Genomic DNA, 26,979 nt, shown 5'->3' on the forward strand with positions numbered 1-26,979 from the left:
ACCTTCATCATTATAGGCTTACACTGTTGGAAAGGTCACGCTCCGCCACTACCTGTCTCCAATGTTGTGGTAGGAGCAGAGAGAGATCCAAAGAAATCAAGTGCAGTTCGAATATCGTCTAGGTTTCAGAACTGTCATCCTCTAAGGTGGTTGTCCAGTGAATGGAACAGATGATGAATTGGAAGAGACAATGTCTGGGAATAAAGACTGTCTAATCTCTGCTTGACTAGCAAGATGAGGTAGAATGGCTATTGTACAATAGTGCTATTAAACCTCTAGGTAGTGGCGTATTTTCCCATATTACCTGGTTTACTGGCAGTAAACCACTTTTTTCATGAATATAGAATTTGTCGGAAAAATTGAAGTAATCTGACTTCATTGGTGTTTTATTTATATTATATCTAATATATAATAAATATATACAATAAATATGAATTGTTGCAGTAAACCAGGTCAAATTTTCAGAATACACCACTGCTTTTGGTTCTAGTAGTGGATAAAGCAGGATATTTCATTCACTAAATTAATCAATTCAGAATTCATTCTTATTGTAGAAATTTACCCAGAGGTTGAAAAGCAATATTATAAAATAAAAAAAATAAACTGATAATTTTAACAAAGTAAGAAGGAAAAAATTTAATTTACTTGTACAATTTTATTGCAAATCTCCTGTGATCCCATTGCTTTTAACTGGTTAAATCATTCCATCCTTTGATTATTTAATAGGAATCATGGGAAAATGCTGTGTAGAGTAAATTTTAGTTATGTTTTACTTGTATCCCAGTGTAGTTGTAAACTTTCCATTGTTGTCAATTTTCTTTCATGAAATGGATTAGAGGGTGTTTGTTATTCATTGCATTGAGAAGAACATAGAGGAATCAAATTTGACATCACACTTTAATGTACAATGAAAAAGAAATTACATTCATAAAAATACTGCATAATTAAATTTCTAATGTGTCCTATGAAGCATTTAAAATTGATGATCTTAATTAAATTAGATTAAGAATATCTGTATGAACTCATTGTACAATCTTTGAACAACTATCTCATTTAACATCTTGGAATATCCAAGTGTATACAATCAGGATATTTCATGTACATAACTTAGTATTTTATTTCAATAATATACACATTTTTTTATTCTAACAAAACACTTAATTTTCTCTAAATGTGTTCAACTCATCCATAGGATGCATAATAGTTTGTTTTTTTCGCAGAAATTGTAGGTTATCTGATGTTTCTATACATAATCAGATAAATATATCACTAATGTTATTATTCCAGGTACATATATATACATTTACATGTCAAGTTCAATGAAAAACAGTCCAAGAGATTAAAAATGTGCAATCTGCTTCATGTTCATAAAAATATATTAATGTAGCAATACAAAATTGGAAATATTTGCACTAGGAGTTTATAACTAACATCTGATCATTTTATTAAAATATAGCACATGCAAATTTCAAAACTGGAGCATCGTTAGAATTTTAAATTCATTTTTTAAAAAAATGTCATCTACAAGAATCACCTTAGGTTATAAAAATTCCTGTAGTACGTAGAAACCTCAGGGTCATGTTGTAAGTTATCTAGATCATGGGAACAAACCCTTCTGTGGTCTGAATGTAATGATCTGCGAGATCGAGTTGATTGGGAAGACTCGATGGATTGACTTGTCGAAGATTCTTGCGATGATTTCGTAGAGGCCTGGAGATTAGAATGGCAAAAATAAAATAATGAATTAAACAAAGACAGTTTCCTTATGTATGTTACATATATGTTTATATTGCAGTTTCTAGATTATTAATTTAGCATAACATTTAATATTTTAACATACATGAAAACATGGGTGAAGTGATAAAAATAACATTCTGTTGAATTCATATTTATAATAGTTCCCACTTGTCAGAATGTCTTGCACTTTAGCCATGCGGTCTAATGCATCAGGCTGTGGGCTTGGTCTACAGCACGTGTGCTGCTTTGAGTCTCCTGGGGAGAGGGAAAAAGTAACATCTTCTCTCCTTTGGCCAGCGTATGACACAGGTGGTCACCCACCATCATGAGGAAATTTGGCAGCTACGAATGAGTAGCATAACCTGGTACAACAATGAGTGGTTCTGACCACATGTCACTCCATTACTGGATCCCCTACCTCTGCTGAGGCATATGGGAGATAGGCTGTTAGTGGGCCAGGGCTGTTGCACTGCAAGTTATTGTTAGTTGTGATTTTTTTTTTCATCCATGTTTCAATGCTCATGAGATATTCACTGTATCACTTGACAATAATAAATTTATTTCATTAACCATTCATATTCATGGTCTCTGAAATTGTTTACGAATATATATTGCCTCAGTGCCTGAGCGGCAAAACCTTAATTTCACCACTGAAGGTTCTAGGTTCAAATCCCAACCTGAGCTTGGATGTTTCATTCTATTGAATTCATTTTGACAATTATCCTAGAGAGGCACAATAGCTATGTAAATTATGAAAAGTAAATATACAAAATACAATTCTGTATCGTCAGCTTAACAAGCAAAAATTATTGGCAATGGTGTTAGATTTTATCATCAATGTAGAATGTATTCATTCTATTTTTGATATGGGATAGATGCACGTGATGCTTTTACTGAGTTTAATGTTTAAATAGGGGATGATACCAATTAATAAATATTTTATCAGTTTCAGCTGATGTAGGCATTTTACAGATCCTGAAATTTAGGGCAAAATTCTACCATATTGTAATTATTTGTATGAATATAAATATACACTTTTGTAAATTTCTAAATACATAGCCTCTTTTTCAAAACAACACCCAATGCAGTAAACTGGTTACATACACTAATTAAGGAGGTTTAGTAGCCCTACATAGCAAGTAACATTAACCATTTAATATCAGATCAGTAGAATATTTATCAGAAAATTTTACATCTGTATTTTATTTATCAGCACTGACAAAAATTCCATACTTGTCCATCCCTAATTTAAAGTCAGTTGGGAAGTAATGCAGTGATTTTTATGTACTCACCTTGAAAATACTGTGACTGATCGATCTCTGGAGACGTCTTGAGTCGATTGTTGTGGGACCAAGTAACCAAGGGTGCCTCAAAGCTTCTGCAGCAGTCATCCTGGCTTCAGGATTAACCACTAAAAGTTTCGAGATGAAATCTTTAGCAAGTGGAGACACGTCTACCCAATTCTGCAAGAGAAAAAAATGTTGTGCATTATACGAATCAGTAAATATTAGGTTATTGTATACAGCATCTCCGTAGAATTTTGTTTGTGTGGGCTCTGCCTCAGTGGTTATTGCTGCTAAATACAGCATACAGTGAAATGCATAACTATTACCAGGCAAATTCATTAATTTTTCTCGTGTATTTTACATATTTTAGGGAAATTTGAAATTTTATATGGTATAGAGGCCCGTCTCCTGCTTTGTGGCATTTAATTTTATCTCTTCAACCTCACATTGTGCAAATCAAAGTGAATGAGTATGGTGATGGACAATTTACGTGGTAATGCAATGCATCCCACTCTACAATCACCTGCAAAGATAGCAGTAGGCAAATTGTCCATCACTATTTTCAATCTTTTTTCTTCTTCATTCTGTATATTATTATTATTATTATTTTCTTTTATGGAAAGGAGTTGTACTTGTGCTGGAGCAGATGTTGTCCTCTGCTTATTTGTTCTTTTGCTTTCAGTTCTCGAAATTCACATTGGGGAAAACAAAGAGTGAACATGATGGACAATTTGCATATTATTATAATTGCTGTTTGGGTGTATCTGCCAGATATTTCGAACATGTCTTATTGGTCAGCCATCACACCTTTCCCATCCACTCTTTCAGGTGGGTTCTAGGTCCAAGTGCCCTCTTAGAAAAAAAAATAGTAACTGGGAATTGTGTATCGCACACTCCCCAAACCCTTTGATAACCAATAGCATCAATTTCTCTTCCTAATGTCAACTCAAGGTATAGAAACTGTCTCCAGTTCATAGGCGGATCCAGATTTTTTTTCAGGAGGGAGCATAGCATAAATGGTAAGTATGTATGTGATTTTCATTTATTTGCATCCAATGGCTACAATTTTTTTACAATTAGGTACATCAGTAGTATAGGATATGTCAGTCACAGAGCAATACATAATACAAATTTATCATATAATACATGTAGTTATATGCGCGTGAATATATAGGTGTATCATAACCTTTTCACAATATAAATTTGTTCTTTTTGACGGGTGTGTGTGTCTATATATACAGGCAGGCGCGTAGCTAGAATTGATCTCCAGGGGGGGGGGGTCTCACGGGTTATCAGGGAGGGCTTTGTAATGGAAGTCTATTTTTCAAAAGTTTAACAGTATTAAATGAAGGTAAATTATGTGTGGGGGGAGGCATGGGGTGGGAGTAGGGGGTCATTAATTTATATATATTTTAGAGACATCATACAAATACTACATTTTTTTATATCTTTTAAAATATCACTTGAAGTGTCAATTGACGGCTGCTGAAATCATCCCTTACTACACACTCCATACTACTATTGATGATAGATATTTATATCACACAAGAAAAATGGACAGAATTCAGTCATTGTGCCTAGCGAACATTCCACCCCCGGGCCGAAACCATAAAACTCCCCTTCCTTCCATGTTGACCTTTGACGCAGATAGGGGTTTCTCTCTAAATGTGAGGTCGCAACTCGGGCAGCGAAGGTACAGATAAAGAAGCTCCCCTATGAAGCAACTTTCTAAAGTCTAGAGTCACTATTTAGACTTCTTGTAATTAAGATCAACGAATGGAATAGCTGCTGTTCATGTTCCGTGAATTTATCCTTCACCATAGTTGAGCATAATAATATATGCTGCCCAGTAGCGTACGCAGGATTTCATCAAGGGGGGTGTTATCTCGAAAACTTTCTACAAATTCACATTACCATTGTTTTATTATACTTTAATTAATTAATAATAATAATAAATTAATTAATAATTCTTATAATTAATTAATTAGTTTAATTACTACTAATGCAGCTGCTATTTATGAAAGAAATAGAACAAAATTACAATTCTTTTGTTTCAAAATAATTGTCTAGTCAACGGTTATTTGTATATGATAAGTGAGACATTTTAAGTGTGAAGAAAATCCATAAAAACAAGCAAATATATTAAATTTATTGAAATAATCGAAATATGAAACTCATTCAAGGAGCCGCGCTGGTCTAGTCTGACAACTTCGTGGGATATCCGGGTTCGATTCCCGGAATTGGTTGGAATTTATCCAGCCTTGTCTCCGCACCCAGCCTATGGGTATCTGAGAGCAACCTTGGGGGATGAAGGCTGCCGGAGCATGGTGCTGATCACATCACCTGCAAAATAGTTCGAGATCAAGAATCTTTGGGGCCCACCACACCACTATGTGTGACTTCATGGCACGGGGCTATATACACGGGGGAATTTACATTACCTTTACCTATGGAACTCACCCAGGGTGATGATGAAACGCGAGAATACATGTTGCTAAATTCCACTGAGTCTATGTTTTCGTTGTAAAGTAAGTTTATAGACATTCCAACACATTTATCCCTTCTAGGTGATTCACAAAAGACTTCTTCGACATTATTTAATGATGTGGATGTAGACTCAGCATCACTTGAGAGTTCACAAGGGGATGTGAAATCAGTATCGGGAAGAACGTTTGCAATAAGGACGAAGCAAGGAATTTTCACAATTCTCGCAAGAGTCACTGCGCGACTTTTTGCAAAAGAAAATTGCAAAATTGAACTTTGCGGCCGCTTAGATTGTGTTTGGAATGTTGTGTTTTTCTTCATGCTGCATGGGAATAATAATCCAAATTATTATTATTATTATTATTATTATTATTACTGTCGCAGATCTTTGACTGTGATAAATTAGCCATTTTTAATTTTTTCTACAGCATTTTCCATAATATTTCAAGAGCTCAAGGGGGGGTTTAAACCCGGTAACCCCCCCTTGCGTACGCCACTGATGCTGCCTACATTTTCACACTTCACTGCAAACAAATTACACAAAATAGTTTTACCTAATGTCAAGGGGGCTGACGGCAGTGCCAGGGGGGCTGACGAAAGTTCCAAGGGGGCTTAACCCCCCTGGCCATGGGCCTGTATACAGGGTGATTCAAAAGCCCCTTAACACCTCCTATAAAATATAAAAGATTTAGGCTGTGTACAAAGATAAGATTGTGACAGTCAGATTTACCGTCGACCTGCCTCATTATTATTATTATTCTAACCATTAGCCGTAAAAAAATGTGTTTAATCAAGGTGTTGAGTGTTATTATTTGTATGTATATATATTTGATATGCCAAGCCAACGGGAGAAAGAAAGGAAGTCGCGAGTCTGACGGGCGAGCACCTGAAAGGTCACGTTATGCTTCTAAAGCTTAGGAAATTCGACCGTAACGACAACCATTTAAATATCTCGGGTTCCAGCGGCCGGATTTAGGTGAAACTTTTACCAGCGCAGCAGCATGTGTGCAAGGACGGATGTGTGGAGTTTCGTCGCGATCAAGCAAGAATTACGGATGCCAGAACGAATTGGTTATAATCGATCGGTTTATGGGCACAGATTGCAGTTAAGCTCTGGGCGCCAACGAGACTGTAGCTTAATCCGTAGGAACCAAACCTCAAGCACGACCCTGTCCAGCCTGGGATACAATGGAGCGAAGTGGAATGACCTCTCTGGAAGCGTCCCTTCAACGACCGTCGAGCGTCCTTTTTCGAAATCCGGATAAAACGAAGTACATGCTTTTTCGACACACAGTTTACAGCGATTCTTGTAGCGAGAGCACCTCCGTGCCACCTCTCCGTATACCGTGGACTTTGTTTTGTTTCGCGAACATCAGTGTGTGATAGGCAGTAAGTCGATACGAGTGCGATTACCTCAACCGCTGGAGGAAGTTGAAGCGAGACTGTGTTTCCGTTATAATCTTACGCCGTTTATAGTTTTTGTGAAACAAGGAACATCAAAAATCATGGCGGGCTAACGGAATTGAGAAGAGGAGAGGGGTTACCCTCGATTCGCCCGATGCCAGACTTGACACCGACCATTGCCTACAACATGCCAAGAAACCCGAGCTACACCGACGAAGCCTACCAGAGAGAGAGAGAGAGATGTCGAGCGCTGCACTGTTGACGTCCCGACGCTTGAGATCGTCCGACGGTGATGGAGAAAACGCCGACGAGCCAACAACGACCGCCCACCGCCCAGATGCGACGTCCGAATCGCGCCAGACCACGGAGATGTTCACCGATCCCGAGAGGAAGAGACGCCGAGCCCATTGAGGTTCCCGAGCGACGCCGACGACCCATCGTCTCTGATCCGCCGAGGAACCAGATGCATGAACGCTCTTCGCATTTTCGTCGTCGCGACGGAGGAAGAATAGGAAAACCTTTCGTGTGCATACTAAGTGATTTCAATCGCCCATGAAGACGCCAGGATGCACCGTGGAACCTGAGAGATGGTAATGTATTCATCAGTATGAATGTCAACACGTACCGGCTCGATTGATATTTAGAGAACGCCCTAGAAATTCGTCAACATTTTTGAAAACGCCAACACAACTCGAAACTTCATACCAAACTCCCGTTGCGCTTCTTATATGTAATTTAATTGTCTCAGGTCAATTTTTCTTATTTCTTGTGATTTTTTTTAATGATCTTAAATTCGTTGTTGTTTGTGCTCCTTTTGTATTTGTTTAAAGTGCGTACTACTAGAGTAAAGAGCCACCCGCTTAATTGTTTAATCTATTTGAGGTTTGTTCATTTTTATGTGTCAGCGCTGTGTCGCTGCTAGCTACGTCAGGTCGCGTATGTGATTATTTGTTAAAAAGTATTTGCCTGGTAATATGAATTGCTCGTCGCGGCGAAGTGTTGAAGTCCCGCCTGCTAGAGAGTATATGTTTGCGTCACTCAACGGAGGTTATTGTTATGTTTGGAACCACGTGAGGTCAAGTAAAAGGAAAACGTCCGCCCACGTGAGCGTAATTGTTGTTGAGACGCTTTTGTTTATGCTGGACAAATAATGTATTGTCACCGCACCGACCTAGTTTTTAAAGGTGAACTTAAGTAAGGGCTGGCTAGTGAGTTGAAGTAGCACTGGAGCAAAAATCACAAATGACCTGTTTAGACAAAAGTGAAGGTAAAATTAAATGCGAATGCAATAATTAGGGCTCGTCGTCATAAAACCTGTACATTTTATGTACCATTTTGTGTTGATGACCCCGTAAAGATTGAATGTGTGAGCGAGAGAGGGGGAGATGTAACAAATTGATTTTTGTTTTGTTATGAATAGAATATACTTTTTATTTTTCATGTTAATTTTGGGCTATATCATTTCGTACGCATGTCGCTACCCGTGATTTTCAGGTGTGCAGCTAGCCGCTTCCCGGCTACAGGTAAAGAGATGGTAATTGAAAGTATATGTTTTCTGATTGATATGGCTAATAGCTATGCACTGTTGGTCACCTGTCCCTATAAACGAACTCAACCTGGACCGTAACGCTATTTCACTTGTCCGAGGGAGATTTTACCGCCTGTATCTAGGTAGTGGTAGCATTTGTTTTCCCGGGCAAGGGAGGGCGTTTCGTAAGATAAGATATATTTCATCCATGAATCACTTATTTGCATATATAGGCAGTGATATCGGACATGTCAGAAACATGTCATCATAGAAACAGGCTAGGCCTAAGGGGAACCATATTGGTGTGCAGGAATGGCTATGACTGAATGATTGTAACAAATACCTCACTTTCCAGGTGTGAGAAAACAGTGTCAGAATGCTCCTAACTCGTTGGTAGAAGTTCTGGGACGTCCAGATCATCGCCAGTCGTTGACTGATCGCGTCTCCTGGAACTTTTTTGAAGTAATTGTGCAACTGTCACATTCGACATATTGGATCTTGTAGGGTGTGTCGTTGATTAAAATCATTTGCAATGACAGCAGTACGATCTCGATGCTTTAGGAGCATTCTGGCACTGTTTTCTCACACCTGGAAAATGATACATTTGTTACAATCATGCAGTCATAACTTTTTCCTGGTTAATGATAGGTTGAAAAATTCTTTACCATTGTATTTTTCATGAAATTCTAGCCTGCTTTGATATATCACATCACCCTCTTCCCATTAAGAAAAAATAGTTGAATTCAATATGGTCGGCACCAATATGGCGGACGTCCGTTTGGAACACACCCATGGACGTCACAGGATTTTTTCCAGGGAGGGGCAAGGAAGGTATTTTTTTTTCCAGGGGATTCAAACAAGGTAAATTTTCCCCAATAATAGTGTAGTTTCCTCAAAAAACATTGCTTAAATTTGAATTTATCATATTCATGTAATAATTAAGACATATAATTGTGGCTGAAATTAAATTATATGTGACTTTCATTTTCCAGGGGGAAGGCACGACCCCCCCCTTGCCCCCCCCTTCCGGACGCACATGAACACACCTATATGGTTGGTTCCCCCCTCTAGGCCTAACCTGTTTCTATCATGACCAATTGTGACCATACTAACTTCTTTACATTTTATGAGTGGGTGTTAAGGGACTTTTGAACAGTGACGTGTGGTGACGTCGACACTTGGGGTAGCAGTCAGTCGCGTGCTCAAGGGGGGGTGGGGTTGGTGTGGATCACACCCCTATTCCTAAAAAAAAGAATGTCAATAACAGGAAATGGTTGCAAAATGATGAAAGAGTAGTAAAAAAAGTACACGTAAACCCCACCCACATTTGAAAATAAAAAACGATTTGATATGACTACTAAGCCAGAGATCCTGGGTTCGAATCTCGGCTTGGCCATGGGTATTCTTTGTGTGTGTGTCTTCATCAATTTTATCGTATCATCTTCGCGATAAGCCAAAAGTGGCGGAAAAGCGAAGTAAAATAAACCAAATCAAGCAATCAATCATTTTTGTTACTTACCGTCGTTTTTTTTGTCACATTTGGTTAACTTGTCACGGGCTGCTAATTTAATAAATAACTAATTAACTCAACTAACTCAACTGAGCTGAGCTTAGCAACGCAACAACGAAGAATCTCTCGCCTCACCTGCTGGGCGAATTAAACATTACATGAATTATAATACGGTCAGGATAAGTGCCTAACAGTCGGAGTTACCGAGAATAAACCTAGGAGGATTTGATTTTAATAACCTGAAATGACGTTACATAATACTACGGTGTTTCTGAATATACACATATATTAAAGCACAGATAAATAGACATTACATCTTGCCCTCTTTCACTCGATCTCACATTCATTCTCTCATTCTATGGCATATTGCGACAATATGACAAATACAAAGGTTAGATTACTTACTACTTTGACCATACTCTTGCTATGTCTTGGCTACATTGCCTTTTACAATTTATCGCTTAGGATTTTAAGTATAAAGTGAATAATGGTTCCTTGTGCGAACCCCTTCTATCTTTTCTGAAGGTATACATATATTCAATGAACTATTGTTTGCTGTTAACATAAACTCTCATCTTAAACATTGATTACTTCCGCCGGAATACCGATGTCTAGGGTTGCCATAGCACTGATTTAAATTATGCAATGATTAGATTTACGCAGATTCGCGGAAGATAGTCGTCATCTTTCTCACACACGCACATGGTTGGATCTTACCTTCGCTGCATTCCCTCTGACCTGGGTTGGGTGAAAGTGGTCCTACAGTTTTGGAAGGTCTCCACACTCCATTGTTGCACCTCGCGGTTATCCTGGTTGGCGAAAGTGGATCAGTCGGCGGCTCCATCTGGCCTCATCGGATCCTGGCTTCACTCGTGCACTTCGCAGGGACGTCCCGGACGGTACACGTTCACTGTCGACTCCATACGACAACTTGCGCAATAATAGGTCAGTTCTTCGCGGTCACTCGTAAGTACAGATTCGTGACTTGGGCGACGAGACGAACATACGCGATGAGCCATTCGCGGTTTCACATGGATATCAAATGTTATTAACTTTCACTACTTTGGACGTTGTTTCGGACGATTGACACGGGTGGACGTGTCTGGCGTTATGCTCACATAACCACACGTATGCACACGGATGCGTAGACGGCGAGGGGGAGAAGGACCCCCTGGTTCTATTCTGCTCTACTCCATGGCTCTGAAACACTCACTCGAGGAAAACAAATCCAGACCTCGCAGCTAGGTCGCGCGTAGCTCACACTCCGGTGGCGATTGTAGGCAAAACTGTGCAAAACTGTGTCTCGCTATTCCAAATCATCCCTTTTATTCCAGATTTGAACGTAGTGACGCGCTACCCTCTATGATCAGGTGCTTGTTTATTGTTTCTGGTGCTTTGACCGTTGTCCTCCTATCCTGGTCAATGCTCACTCCGGTCCTTAACCCCTGGTAGCAGCTCCTCGCGCAGAGATTAGGCTAACTCTTCCTCCATTGTATTCAGTCACGAAAAGCAAGGACAACTCAGTAGGGTAGCTTCTCCCTTTCAATCCAGCGATGAATCTTTAATAATTCATAACTTCCGTATTTCTGTTCTGATTAGGCTCAAATCTTGGAATCAGTACTTTGATGATGTGTTCTTCCGCTGGTTGAAATCTCATCCAATTCGATCCATTGGTTTAGAAGGTGCATTTTTCTTGTTATTCCCATAAGAATGCATGTAAATCCGAATTCGGGCGGAAAACGGTGGTTGAGCAAGCTAGTGCTGGCTAAGACAGTTCGCTAGACACCTGTATTCGCGACGGATATTAATATTACCAATTGCAATTAATTCCTACTAACGGGCAATTAGATTAATTACTTGTCACTCAATATTTGACCGTTATAAACTGCGAAGATGATAAGATAAAATTAATGAAGCCACAAACACAAAGAACACCACGTCCAGGTAGGGGTTCAAACTCTGAACTCCTGGTATCGTAGCACACTGTGAAAACCACTTACCCACGGTTGGTTGATTTGGTGTTTTAAGTACACTTTATGCACAGAAACAAAACACACTTTTTTGTAGTTCCTTCAATAATATTCATTTGGCTTTTTGAGTTCTGAGATACATTTTTCATTCCAAATTATTTCATTATTCACTGCAGAGTACAACACAAAGGACAAGAATGCGCACTCATCACGGGTTTGAATCCTGGCCTGGATTGTTCATATATGGTCCCTTCATCAATTTCATCATATCATCACTCATCCTCATTTTCGCGATAACCAAATGTGGCAGAAAAGCGAAGTAAAATAAACCAAACCAACAACAATATGCCCAAATAAATACTTCCGTATTTATGACTGTTAGAGGCCAAGAGTAGTATATTTAAATAAAACACTACTAAAACGAGAGTGAGAGCCCGAGCACATATTTGTAATTTAATCATTATATATTCCATACTTGAAAAAAGAAAAAAGAAAGAAAGCGTAATATTATTGTCTGCACATAACATGTTCCCATTTCATAAATAATAAAACTGCTTCCCATGTTATACATACGTGCTGTACAACGTGTAAAAGGTTGTGTAAATACAGAGAACATAAATACTGCAGAAAATTTTACCCTGAGTTCTTTAGAGGATTTACAAAAAAAATCTATGAGAAACCAATCCCCTATCTGTCCTATAGGAGATAGACTGGGGGACCTGAAAGCCTGGGCTTTCAACCATTGCAGCGAGGGGACAAGGGAGGTAGAGGCAAAAATTTTCCTTTTTCCTTGGGGCGGCCGTTTCTACCTAGAAACTGGTCAGGCGGAAGAAGAGCGAGCTAGGGTATCCAGCCAGCTTTGCCCGCGGATCACACCGATGGACGAGAAGTGCGTGGAAAAGAAAGTGTTGCATATGAACTGTGGCTTTAACAAGACAATAGATATTGTGATTTGAATATAATTCGAAATGTGATATTGATTGATCTATCTCTGCTACACTAACTATTCCTCAGTGCAGGTCACTGCTTTTGAATCACCCTGTACATCAAAATCATGTATGAAGCCAGTTGTTTTTTATTGTTTGTTTCTGCGTGTTTTCCTTCACGTGTTTAACTAAAGCATTTGAACAGTAACTAACATCGCCAAAAAAGTTAGGAGCTTACTGGATGGTTGGCTCTCAAAGAAGTTAGAGGTTTGCGTCGTCCACTCTCGTGCCCCACTCCCTTTCCTGGCCTATTAGTACTCTATTAGTCACGCTTTCTCAAAACAAGGGGTTTATCCAGAATTTACTATCTATGAGTTTAAGGACGATTTTAGTGGGTGTAAACGTAAATACAGGGTGGTTCAAAAGTGTGGAGACACCAGAATAAAAGTTATACATAATATTCTGCAAACCTAACATTATAGGTTTGTAATAGGGGTGGGAGAAAATGCTGTAGGGCATATGGCGATGACGGCCGCCATCTTGAATTCAACTTCAGAATTTTAAATGGGAAGGGTGTGATATGATAGGCTATATCAAACCAGGCTAGAATTTCACGAGAAATGCGATGGTGAAGGTTTCTTCAGCGAATCTTTAACCAGTAAAAAGTTATGACTGAATTCTTGTACCAATTTGCTCCTTTTCGAGATGTTACATAAATGCCTTAAAATTTGTTTAGCGCATCGGTAACACATCGAGATCAAAGTGACGTCTAGGGAGAGAAATTCGCATGCCATTGCACACGATTTTAATTGGATACGTCCACGAAGAGCTGCGCATGTCATTCAACTTTTATTCTGGTGTCTTCACACCTATGAACCATATAGCACCAAAATGGATATAAATCAAAGTCAAACAATTTTGAAAACAATGAAGGGTATGTCGCCAATATTTGGGGACATCACTGGCTGAAGTTTTGTACAGTCACGGACACTGCCTGGTTGTAATGATTCCGTTGAAAGTCAATGTATTAATTCAGGGGCGCCGACTTGTCAAAATTATTGGGGGGGGGGGGCTCTGATCACTGAAATAACTTAATGAATGACTCACTCTCTCCCTTTTTTAAGTTTTGGCCTCAGTGTTCGGAATATCATAAAAGCTAGGGGTGTGCGGGATACAGAAAGTTGGGACAGGGATTCGGAAAAAAAAATTCCCGTCCCGATCCCGACTTTTTTGGGATCCCGAGCAGCCGGGAAATACCGAATGCTCATTTTAAAATGTCGATATTTCTCGACTTTTCTGCATTGTCAATTTCTGGAACTTATCGTAAATTGTTAGTTTTTAATCCAGAAATAACTTAAAGTAAAAATGACGTAGAATTCAAGATTTTTCAGAGCTTCGGGAAATTTCGAACATTTCCCGTCCCGAAAATTTCCCGACTTCACAGTTCGAATGCAGAATATTAATTGTCCACGGATGGATATGTCACAAGTTTCGTCAACCATAGTAGCAAAATATTCCAGACTTTTAATATCTGCTACCACGGAGCGCAAAACAGATCTCCCTAATATATCAATGATCTCGTTCTGAATGTCATGTGAGAGCCATTTGTAGCCCGAAACTCTTTTTTAGTAAAAATTTTAACAATACCCAAAAGCATATGCTTAGTATATAGTAATAAGTCATGTGTTTTGCTGTCTCTGGTCATAGCCTCCCCAAAGTTGATGGTTTAGCGGTCTCAGCCCCCCAAAGTTGATGGTCTAGAAAATTTTAAATGTGTATTTAAAGTTAAGTTCATGTGGCACAATTCAGAGTAAACTTTACAAGAGAAGCAAAATAATACATTATATCCTCTTAAGCAAAATTATTTGGGGGACTCGGCCTTCACATCGTTAATATTGGGGGGCTTAAACCTCCCCAAGCCCCATGGGGTCGGCGCCTATATATTAATTACAACCCGGCAGTATCCGTGACTGTACGTGCTTGTTACCAAAGTTTATGTATGAAAATGACCAAACAGAGCAACATAACACGTCATAGCTCAACAACATAATTCACAGCATTGTTCAGCAGACTGCGTAGAAAAACATATCACTGGAATATGTGCCTTTGATTCGATTTGTTGTTCATTTCTTTTGAACTGTTAGCACTTCATGTCACGCTCGCCTCAAAAAATACTCTGCGAATGACGAACCTTATCTGTGAATTGCACAAGGTGACTCACGTCGAGTTCTAGCTAACAAGCTGACTTAACAACACAACTGCTCAAATAGGAACTAATGACAACCAGCTGTGTGCTTCTCTTCCCCCTCCCTTTATTATCGCGTTACAATACTAGGAGAAAGTGTTGCGAATATGGCACAAATACAGCTTATCAGAAAAAGTCACATGAATCAAGCACTAAAAATCACACAAACAAAGCAAGTTGAAATTTCCTGCAAATTATGATCTTCCATGCACAATCAAGTGGGGAATAATACACGCAATATCGGTGCTAGAGGTGCTCATGATATTGGTCAATGCCAAGAATCACGTAGACTATGCACAACGATATACGGTATTTTCAACATGTGAAAACATGTACACATAGCAGTGGCGGTGATTAGGGGGCAGTTGCCCCTAACTTGTTGCCCCCGCACTATGCTAAACCTTAGCTACGAGGGAAAATAAACGGTCTTTGCCCCCCCCCCCCCCAGTTTCGGCAGCTTCCCCTCCTAGTTTTGGAAGCCAATCGCCGCCACTGGCATATAGCATTTTGTTTGAGCGTGAACGTGCGTGGGCGATCAAGTCGGAGCGAACACCAAGTTGAACGTAATTACACGAAACGTGTGTATTTGGACTATCTACTATCTACATGCAGTGGCATATTTAGGTGGCACTATCAGACTTGAGGCTTCCACCCTTGTACGAAGATACAAAATCATATGATACATGGATTTCTCAAATAAATCGTGGGATTTATGGATTTTTCATTCATAACATTTGCAACAGAATTTTAGTTTTCGATATTTTCCAATCAGCTAGCTTTTGTAACTATAAGTGATAATTGTTGACGTTCTTGAAAACACATTCTGCTTCAATTTCCCTAATACCACATTATTAACTCATTGATAAAAAGCTGACCTTCGTGGCGTAGTGGTTGTCACAGCACGCTACGACGCAAGGGGTCCCGGGTGCAAGCCCCGGCCTGGGCAGGGGTGTTCTTTGGGAGTATCCTTTCATCAATTTCATCATATCATCATTCATCCTCATTAGCCAAAAGTGCCAGAAAAGCCAAGTAAAATTAACCAAATTAATCGATCAACCATAAACAAAATATATGCCTAACCTATAAACAATCGAGTAGATAACCTCTTGCGTTACCGAGCGAAGTGGCGCGGTTTTGGCGGAGAGGGAGCGTGAATCTACCGTTACACGGCAGCCGTAAGATCAGTATTTGTCACGCGAGAAGTAATGTAAAAATAACTTTCTCAAAAATTGTTTCTAACATATGAAACTGTCACGAACAGGCGTAGACAATGTTACACTAGGAATTGAAATACTGTACTAGTTTAAACGAACACTGAAGTTGTAATTTAAGGCACATTTCGCAGAAAAATAAATAGCACAGAAAAACTACGCATGACACATGTCAACCGTGTAAGAGATAAGCAACAAGAAACAACGACGGCAGGGCTCCCGGGTTCGAATCCCAGCCTAGGCATGGGTGTTCTATGCGAGTTTCCCTACGGTGATTTCATATCATCATTCATCCTCGTCTTCGCGATTAGTAAAAGTGGCGAAAAATAAACAAAATCAAACAAGTAAGCAACAGAAGAGAAGAACAAGGAAGGTCACGACACTTTTGCAAACTGAGAAGTTAGTAAAATTAAAGATGGAAATCGGAAGAAATCAAAAATAAGATGGGATCAAAATGGTGAGATGGTAAGTGAAAATTTCAAAATATTTTATTTTGGACGAGAATGGGAAGCTTATCCACGCTGTTGGCATAATACATGGACCGCAGTGACGTCAGCGCGTTGTGTGAAGGAAGAAAAAGGTATAATCATGTCCTTAGCCCTCTCAGCCCGAAATGCCATTGGTTGAAGTCATTCTTTTTCTTATTCAGTGGTTTCGTTTATCATGATTCATTTTTTCTGGCTATGGTGTCTTCTGTAAAAACGACCGGAAATTATCAGTATGCCATTGTTATTTTAGGTATTGCTTTCTTCCAAGGTAAGTTCCTCATTGTCACACATATTTCTATGTCCTTTCCTGTACGATAAGGCGAGTCCAGAAGTAGGTGATAACACCACGAAAGCTATATAAAAACAGGTTAGGTGCACCTTCATTGGTTACCCATTTTCACAAGCAAGATAGGAAATGGTTACATTCTTTCACCTCGACCAGTTGTAAAATATTTCCTTACATATTTCCCAAATCGAACTTTCATGTTTCGATTCAGGTCGATTCGATTTCTCTTCTCGCTGTTCTGAGTGGGTCGAGTGGTCTTGCAGTTTCGGATTAGCAAGCCTTCTACAATCACTGAAAGAGTCCATTGTTTTCATCCAATGCCAGAAACTGCTTGTAAGAGAGCATGTTGTGTGGAACTTATCAGCGAAACTGGCCTGTAGATCTAGACCACGTCATTCTCCACCTCTCCTTTCAAGTTGAGTTGTGGATATTAAGAGGAAGTTCATCGAGCCTGCCATTGACAATGCACACTTTGTGTTGAAGGAGCTCTTGAAACTACGGACGTTAGACTCGAGCAGCATGAGGCTGGGCATTCTTTACGAGTTTTTCTCTCTCTCTTTAATGCGTTAGGCGTTTTATATTACTGGCCTGAAAAGTCGGTTAGAAACGAATCGACATTACTTCCACGATTAAAGAGTGCAATACAAAGTGGATGATTTAAAATTAACTGGAATGTTATTGTGCACTTTTATGCTATTGAGATGCACATGTACACCATATAAACTTGACGGCGTCCTCCAAATTGCCTCAGTACCCTAAATATTGGCAATCTGAGACAATTTATAACTATTTTGGGATAAAACACAACTTTACGAACACGGCTTAAGGGCTGACCACCCGGGCGATTGCCCGAGGCGCTGCCCCTCGAAGCGCCCTCTTTTGAGTATCACCAAAACCTTATTTATGATTGCATAAGTGTGGATATTTGTTTTAAAAAGAATTGAATTTGTGTAAACAAGAATTAATTGAGGTCACTGCTGTATAACGTAATAAGTAGTGCTATGCCATTTTTAGGTATGTAGAGGAAAGTCGCCAAAACTGACACATGCCTATTTCACAGCTGAGAAGTCCTGCCACTTCGCGGAAACAGGGTAACTCTATTCTCTAGGCTCTCGATATTATGCAACCAGCGAAACAAGTGTTCGTGACGGTTTTCTTTGTGTAGGGAGAGATTTTTGTTTTGGGGTGATTTCAATATTTTTGTTTGTCTGTCCATAGTGCTATATTATCAGTGGCGTGCCCAGGATTTTCGAAAGGGAGGGGTTACGTACACTTCTTCTGGTAGTCAGCTCTCATTTTGCCATATTTTCCTACCTTTGATGTTCTTTTTTTTAGGAATACTGGACCAAAAGGGGAGGTTATAACCCCCACCAACCCCCCCCCCCTTGGGCACGCCACTGTATATTATCCATGTTGGAAGGACGAGTAAAGTTTTATAGTTTCAATCACGTTATTGTAGATAGAATAACGATTCCAAACATATATTTCTTTTAGTTGGGAAGAGGTGGTACTCATGCGCGTCCGGAAGGGGGGCAAGGGGGGCCGTGCCCCCCCCCCTGGAAAAGGAAAGTCAACCAAAAATTATGTATTTCACACATACAATTTCATTTTAGCCACAATAATATGTGTTAATTATTGCATGAACACCATAAATTCAAATTTAAGCAATATTTTTTTTAGGTAACAATACTCTTTTGGGGGAAAATGTGACTTGTTTGCCCCCCCTGGAAAAAATACCTTCCTTACCCCTCCCTGGAAAAAATCCTGCGGACGTCCATGGTGGTACTTGTAGATTTTTGAGGTTATTGTTGTTGATGGCGTCGTTCCCTAAACCGACATACGTCAAAAATTGAGTTCCCTAAAGCGTTACGCCAGATCAATATGTCCTAGATGCTGAATGTATTTTTTGTGAAGGACTATATTCTGAGGAAGCCAGTGGTACATGTATATCATTTGTGCAATCTTTGGGCTCATGTTCAATGTGCAGGTGCAGAACATGACCTGTAGTCTGTGATTTCTGAAAATGACTTTATTTGTGTTGCCATTGAAGACTAAATAGGCCAAATAAATTAAATTTCCTTTCATGTTGATGAAATGAATTGCTTTATTCTCTAATAGAAGCCATTAAAATATTATCACACACATTCATTTGCGTTGCTTTGTAATTTAATTCCTTACTTATTAAACAGGTATGTCGGTTTAGGAACCCTTTTTAAGATGCCATGATTGTACCATACGTGAAAAAACTATTTTGTGAAACAAAATGTTGTTGTAATAGATATTGTTATACAGCTTATACTTGGGCATGGAATTGATATTCTCATTGATGTATTCCACTTCGGAAAATTCCTTCTCTACTCTGAGTTAAGGTTAAAAAACAAAACGGTATGTCGGTTTTGGTGACTTTCCTCTACTAAATAAACACATACAATAAAGGTGTAATTTAACAGTAACACCTAAAGTATTTTAAAATATGGCTATTATTTTTCGTCATTAAAACCATAAATATGGCCATGTTTATTGTTGGATGAATGAAGGTAGAAAGTTTGAGGGAGAGAGGTGGAAAGTTGGGGCCGCCAAGAATTCACCTCGCCGGGATGAAAATTTTCTCACACACTCTCTTTACAAGAATTCTCAATAAAGTTTCGTAGGTCTATCTCCAGGATTGTCATGTCTGAACACTCTCTTTAGCGTTTAAAACACAACCTAAGATTAAAAACACTTTCTAATTTAAAGCATTTTGTTCTGAATCTTAATTCACGTAATTGTTAATGTAAATATAATATGTTATTGCATTTTCACCGCGTGCGTCGAACGATCTCGCCACTGAAGTATCCTAGTTCGAATCCCGACCTAGGCATGGGTGTTATTTGTAAGCACCCCTTCATCAGTCAATCGTATTGTCGCGATTAGCCGAAGTAGAGATAAATGCAACGTAAAATAATTAAATTTAAAAAAATACAAATACGTACAATGCGATATTTGCGATCACAGTGTAGCCACCACGCGAAAAGATTGACCTGGCCAATCTGGAAATAATCTGATTTCTTTCGAACAACTTATGAGATATTTTAAAATAACGTATAAACTGGTATTTTACCAAGGTAATTATGTGTTTCTGATATATCATTTAATGATCAACTATTCTTAAGAAATAAATTTTCATAACGTGTGGTGTTTTTTTAAAAGAAAAAATTGGTTAAACACTGTTTAGAACGTTTAAAACGTAAAAAAATGTTTCCTTTAGGAAATACCATTTGTGCCAACTCTGCATATTATGCCTATCAACATGACAAACACTTCAAGAACCTGCACTATTTTCTTATCAGCTGAAATTTTGACGACATAATTTTGATGAATCATAATTGTGGTTTCCCTGACATTTTAATTGCGTAATTTAAGCGTCTCATTCTGCGAGTCAAGTGTGGTACGTATACTGCCTAGGAATTGATAGTTACAATATCTCTTGTACAGTGTAAAGACTGTTGAACATATACAATTAAAATTGTACTGCGAGTTATTATATTTAAGTTTTTGATTCTAAAATCAATAGACGAAATACATATTAGTTTCGATGAATTTGCCTGCTTATTACACGGAATCAGAAAAATAAATGTTATAATGTAGTGAGCCTCGCTGAAATTTAAGATCTCGTCAACAAGATATAGGTTTTCCCATTTCACTCTCAGGCATCAATACGTTTTCCATGTGAAAAGAACGCCGAATGATAGGCCATATCATAGAGTCGCAATAATATACAACATACTGCCTCTTAATTGCTAGTCACCAGAATATGGAGGATTTTTCTCGGAGGTTGCGTTCTAGGGGGTGCGAAATACACAATAAAAAAAAGGCGGGGTCATTTACAACATTAGTTTTCCCCGAGTATTTTACTGCTTTCATTTCAAAATTTTGATTGTCCAAAAATTAGGTTACCAGACGTTCTCTTATACCCGGACATGTCCTATTTTTCGGGTCCTAAATATGGTCCGGGCGGGTTTTTAAGAAAATGGGGAAATGTCCTCTTTTTAGGGGTATAGAAAACTGCTTCAACTTCAAGATCGGTAACAAAATTTTACATTTGTAAATAATTGTTAAAATTGTTTCCATGTTCAATTTCAAAGTTAAGAAATACAACACTCTCAGTTGCAAGCGCAAAGACAAGAAACATTTCTTCCAACAAAGAATTAATATAGTTTATGCAGTTCATTATTATGTAATATTCCAGTGACGACTCGAGACTTGTTCGGAGTGTAGGAAGAATTTATGGTAAACCGAAGAAGGTTTGAAAAATGCGTTAATTACATTCACACGTATCGCTTGTACAGTGGGATCCATGAATATTACCGTGCAAATTGTCCATGACTATTTTCATTAATTATTCTCTTACATCCTGTGTGTTCTTAAGCGATGGATTTTTTATGTATGCTGGTGCAGAAATTGTCAACAGCTTGTTTTGAGTTTTCTTTTAATTCTTGAAGCTCTTATTGGGTCAAATAAAGTGCACGAACATGGTGATGAACAATTTGCACGGTAATACTCATGGATCCCACTGTACTATCCTCTGCATTTAGAATGTTAGCTGCAGGCCTATGCTCAAGGTTGGGCAAGGCGCCCTTGCACCTCACTTTGAACTATGAAATATTTAAATATGAACCTCGAAAAACCGACGAAATAACATTAACGATATTCCATATTTTTCAAGAATTTCGATTTTCTTCTCCCTCCCTGTCATCGAGTGGATTCACGATAACAAAAAGTGCTGCATAAACCTCGAAATTATGCTAAATGTTTCTAAATTGTGCTAGGATTTATTATTAATTACTTTTTTCGGATAATTGTAATTCTGCATCTACTTTTCTAGAGTTTTGAACTTGCGTTACTTATTCTTAACAGTTATGTAATAGTATAAATTTTCCCCCAAAATTGATTAAAATTGTGCAACAAACAACATGGGTTCAACAGAGAAAGAAGGTTTGAGAAAATTGTTTAGCTCCAAATTTCCACCGATTTCCTACCACAAAATCTCCTGACGAACTAAATCGGGCAGGATGAAGAAAATATAGAAGATGGATCGTGGCATGGTTGTAAAAAAAGCTTGCCGCTGGTTCGGCATACTCCCTTTCGTTTGAAACATGTCCGCTGGTGAAGTAGATATGTGGACATAATATTATTTCTATTTCCTGAAAACATATTCCATTGAATTCGATTTTTCCTCTCCCAGGGACTTTTGTAGATTTTACCATTATGTCAAAAGCAGGGTGCTAAGTGCCAACATATATCAAACTGTGCTTGGTTTAGTACCAATATGCTGGGATTGACAACGCTGATTGAGGAACAACTTGCTGGTTCCTCAGTCCTCGCCGATCTTCGCAACCTCCCCGCCCTCCCTTCACTGCCCCTTCCATCTGTCTGTAGGATGGCCGACGTGGTTCCTCAGCGAACGGCAGAAAGCCTGTGGCCATCGTGTTTCGGCTTCTGCTGGTGCTTTCGAAAGCAGTCAAATCTTGACAGTAGTAAGTTCTTTCTTTTCAAAAACTCTCAATTTACGTTCTTCTTTTAAAGTAAGAGACGAAGTTTCAGAACCGTATAATCAGTGCCGGATCTACAAGTCTTGCCCCCCCCCGTAAAATATTATCAAAGGCCCCCCCCTCTGCCTACACACACACACACCCAACTCAACATTTTGGGAAGGGGGTTACGTGATAGGACACTGTTTTCTCACACCTGGAAAATGGTACATTTGTTAAAATCATGTAGTCACTCGTAACTTTTTCCTGATTCAAGACTGGTTGAAGAAAGCTTCGCTACTGCATTTCTCGTGATGTCCCTAAATGTCGTTCGTGGCACGGTGCTATGTGCACAGGGAATTTTACTTTTCTCTACCTGTTTGGTTTGAGTTGCTGTTTTAAGTCCACTCTATGCACAGTAAGGCTAATTGGGACTGGACCTACAGTTTAAAGTGGGATCCGAACTACTTGTGCCTCCACCGGGTATCGAACCTGGGACCCCTTGATTACAAGGCAATGACGCTACCACTGCGCCATGGAGGAGGCCTTTTCTCTACCTGTATATGTTGTATTCGTTCCTGTACTCCTGAGTAACTAAGTTTGTTTCTTACATATGCATATACGAACCCTCTACTATGTCAATGGCTGAGGGCCCCTTAAACGCTTATTTGTCTCCGCCCCCCTCCCCCCCGCACTGCGGGGTTTTGCTGCTTGTAGATCCGGCACTGCGTATAATAGTACCAGCATAGTAAATAAATATTAGTATATTCCGACATTTGCATATAATGAGGCCTATTATGAGTTATACTGAAACGGTGTAATTTTATTTTACAGGGGTGTGTGATCTACAAGCTCACCAAAACACTAGTAAACCCAAAACTTGTGTTCGAAGTGCTGCATCTAAAAATGTCCTCTTTTCTAAAGTTTGTTATCTGGTAACCCTACCAAAAATTTTGGGGGGAGGGGCAGTAACCCCATCAGCCCCCCTTTTCCATGTGCATACGAAGGATATGATTCTACTCATTATTAGGCCTCCCCGATTGCGTTGTGGTAACGTCGTCCCCTTGAAATCAAGTGATCCCGGGTTCGATACCCGGTGGAGGCACATGGCACAGTGGTTCGGAGCCCACTTTAAACTGTAGGTCCAGTCCCGATTAGCCTTCCTGCGCATAAAGTGGACTTAAAACAACAAATCAATCAAACCTACTCATCATTATTCAAAAACAGCACAATGATAAAACAATAATTCAGAATTGTTTACCAATCGAAGAACACAATCAACGAGACATTTTTATCCATTCATCCACATTTGCCGTCCGGGCGCGCATACTTAAGACTCGCATGCAGATGCAGATGTAAACAATGCATTGAAACCGTTTAAATGTGCTGTCAATCAAGTTCAAATATAATAATAATAAATCCGTTGCGCAACAGCCCATGAGGGCCTAGGCGTACCTACCGACTGCCGGTCTCCCTCCCACGATTTCCTTCGTCACCTCTAAGCGTGGAGATCTTCAACCAGTATTGGAATAGTCGGGGGGGTCGGCCCGACGTATCCCCAGCCGTTATAGTAGGTCTCCGTGACCGGATTACGCTCACTCACTCGGAGCTCCCCAATTTCCTCACGATGGTGGGTTGCCACCGGCCCTATACGCGGGCCGAATAAATTCCGACCAGAGCCGGATTCGAACCTATGCCGTCCCGCAGCGAACGATCTCAAGACGAGTGAACGCCTTAACCCGCTCGTGTACTCAATTTGTTCATCGCCGTATTCATCAACTTTGTTTTGTGAGGTTCTGAAATTGAAACAAAACCGTCAAGAGGACAGAGGCACCTCTGGAACGCCACTAGACACAAATTCACCCAGCGTAAGGGCATAGGATGAATAATTCAATGTAGAATGATTGAAAACTGTTATGAATAACCTGTGTCTACGTATCTTTTATCTTGATTGTACTACATATTGTATTAAACTGACACGTACTATACATACACGCTGAGCCCCGGTGACTAACTTCCATTTGCAAGTATAATTTTGAAGCGCTTCGCGGAATTTGGTGACAGCCATGGGAACCAAGGTCATGGCGATTTGAGTTCCCTTGCTATGGGTAGCAGACGAAAGAAAGCGGATATCACATGATTGGAACTCGTGGCAGCGACGGATGCGTGGAATGGGTAATAATTGCTTGTAATCGGACATGGAGGGTATGTGGAATGTCGCACGAGTCAATTAGTTTGCACAAATTGTTAGCTCACAATTCCCAATGTCTAGTAAGAATTTTTTAGTTTCAATAATAATTATCGGATATTTCGTATCTCAAAAGTACCCTGTATTGTTCTAATTCTTATACGTAAAAGGTCGTCAGCTTGTAAACCACATTAAAACTGTGTGATGTAATCATGAGTGTACCCTAGAGGGGTTACGGGGTGTCAGAACCCCTGTTCTGAAGAAAATAAAAACAACATAATTATTTCGATCTATGTTCCTGTTCGTATGTGTTTCACTTTTGTAAACAGTCGAGTCCTCTCCCCCAAGCCCCATACAGAATTCATGTCTGTCATAAACCAACAGTAACCAGAGGCGTCATTCCTATCATTCAAATCTTCGTTCTAATCTGTTAAACACTTTCTCATTTTGCAGGTTTTATAACATCGTTTAAATATTTCCTTACGTACTGGACAAGGGAAAATTTAATTCGGCTCGATTACATGTAACTTTAGAGTGAAAATTAACAACCGTGAGTGTTGAAATGCAATAATGAATTTAAATACCCCTCCTCCAAAACCGTGATATATTCCAATTTGGGAGGGGGAGGGTGTATTTATTGCTACAGAATCTTACAGCCCAAACTGAAGACATGAATAAATAACACCCCAATACTGAATTCGTAAATATATCTACGTACTCACCTCGCTAGAAAACGAGTATTCAGCTCGCAATATCTTCTTGTAAAGCCTAGTTGTATTTTCGTCATCGAAGGGGAAAGTTCCAGCCAGGAGGATGTAAGCTATAACTCCAACGGCCCAGAGATCAACAGCGCTTGTGTAGGGCCTTCTGCTAACAATCTCTGGGGAAATGTATTCCGGAGTGCCACAGGCGGTATACATGAACGCATCCCCGCCAGAGCGACGAGTACATGCTAACCCGAAATCGGTTATCATGAGCCGGGAATCGTTTCCGGGGTGGTAATAGAGGAGATTGTCTGGTTTCAGATCGCGGTGGGTTATTCCGAGACCATGCAAATAGCGAACACCATCCAGCACCATTTTCAGAACTCGAATCGCGTCCCTTTCGGTAAAAAAACCTCTTGAAATAATCCTGTCGAACAAATCTCCCCCGATCGCCAGCTCCATCATCAGGTAAATCCTATGCTGCGTTTCCATCACTTCTATGAGGTGGATGATGTTCGGGTGGCGCACCCTCCTCAATATCGACAGTTCTGCCTCGAACAGCTCGCGACCTTTCCGACAGTCTATCACTTTCATAGCGTACGGTTGCTTCGTGACCCTGTGTTCGACCCTCACCACCCGGCTGAAAGTCCCCTTCCCGATCAGAGCTTTCACTTCGTACTTGGCCGATATTTTGGAGTCGCACTTCGATTTGAACTTCTGCTTCTTCTCCGCACTGCCATTGGACAACCTACGCGTGATTCCGTCACTGCCCTTGCACACTTGGTTCCTGTTCGGGCTGCACTCACTTAACGTCAAATCGACGTCATACATCACAGGCTTGATGTCCACTTTAGGCTGGTCGGTCACTTTCTTGGGTTTGTCCTTTTTGCTAAGTAAACAGCCCATTGCCGCAACTCCCGTTTCACAGCACTTTCACAAACAACCGAGCATTTTGCCCGCACGAGTTTTAAACAGCAGACGTGTCAGGATTGCGTTAGTCCGTTAGCTCGCGTCATACCACTGCTCATCTTCGAATGCCACTGCCTGAATAGCTTTTACCGCCACAAAGCTTTCGTCTGCTGCGAGCAGTGTTGCAAGCTGTAGGAATGCAAGTATTATCAAGTGTTTCAAGGTTGCGTCACTGCAGCTACAACCTCGTCTCGTAAGGTGCCCGGCGCAATTGAGTGCTCGCTTCTGAGAGTCCTGGGTTCGAGTCGAGTCACACAGTAAAATTTGTGTTGTATATCTGCGCTTCCTAATTTCCTGGTCCTGTAAGGCTATTGTAGGACCACAGGGCAAGTTTGGTACTTTTTCTTTTTTAAAATTTAGCAAACTTATATTTAATGTTGCTTTTGTAGCATTCTTACATCACTTGGTCAGTCTAAGAAATAATTCATAGGCACGCCAAACTTCAGCTTCTCTCTTGCTTTTCCCATTAATATTCGGCATCATAGATTACATTTTATATTTTAAACGAATTATCGATTTGGTAAATTATTTCA

The 26,979-nt window shown here is 39.7% G+C and overlaps 1 protein-coding gene across 1 annotated transcript; it reads right to left on the minus strand.

Moving 5' to 3' along the window:
* Nucleotides 1-878: 878 nt before the first annotated feature.
* LOC146001697 (serine/threonine-protein kinase H1 homolog) lies at nt 879-26,534 on the minus strand. Its single transcript, XM_083139352.1, has 3 exons — nt 25,496-26,534; nt 3,030-3,200; nt 879-1,710 (listed from the first exon to the last, which is right to left on the minus strand). Exons 1-3 carry the CDS (start codon nt 26,381-26,383, stop codon nt 1,531-1,533), a joined length of 1,239 nt encoding a protein of 412 aa, XP_082995478.1. The 5' UTR covers nt 26,384-26,534; the 3' UTR covers nt 879-1,530.
* Nucleotides 26,535-26,979: the final 445 nt, after the last annotated feature.

Source organism: Lepisma saccharinum, chromosome 17 (genome assembly GCF_977018435.1).
Source record: "Lepisma saccharinum chromosome 17, izLepSacc3.1, whole genome shotgun sequence".
Classification (NCBI taxonomy): domain Eukaryota; kingdom Metazoa; phylum Arthropoda; class Insecta; order Zygentoma; family Lepismatidae; genus Lepisma; species Lepisma saccharinum.

Excerpts from the sequence above, each read along its gene's own strand:
- LOC146001697 (XM_083139352.1), bottom strand. The coding sequence starts at position 26,383 with ATGGGCTGTTTACTTAGCAAAAAGGACAAACCCAAGAAAGTGACCGAC. Across the intron at positions 3,201-25,495 it reads AATACTCGTTTTCTAGCGAG|AATTGGGTAGACGTGTCTCC; the intron begins GTGAGTACGTAG and ends TTTCTCTTGCAG. Across the intron at positions 1,711-3,029 it reads TCAGTCACAGTATTTTCAAG|GCCTCTACGAAATCATCGCA; the intron begins GTGAGTACATAA and ends TCTAATCTCCAG.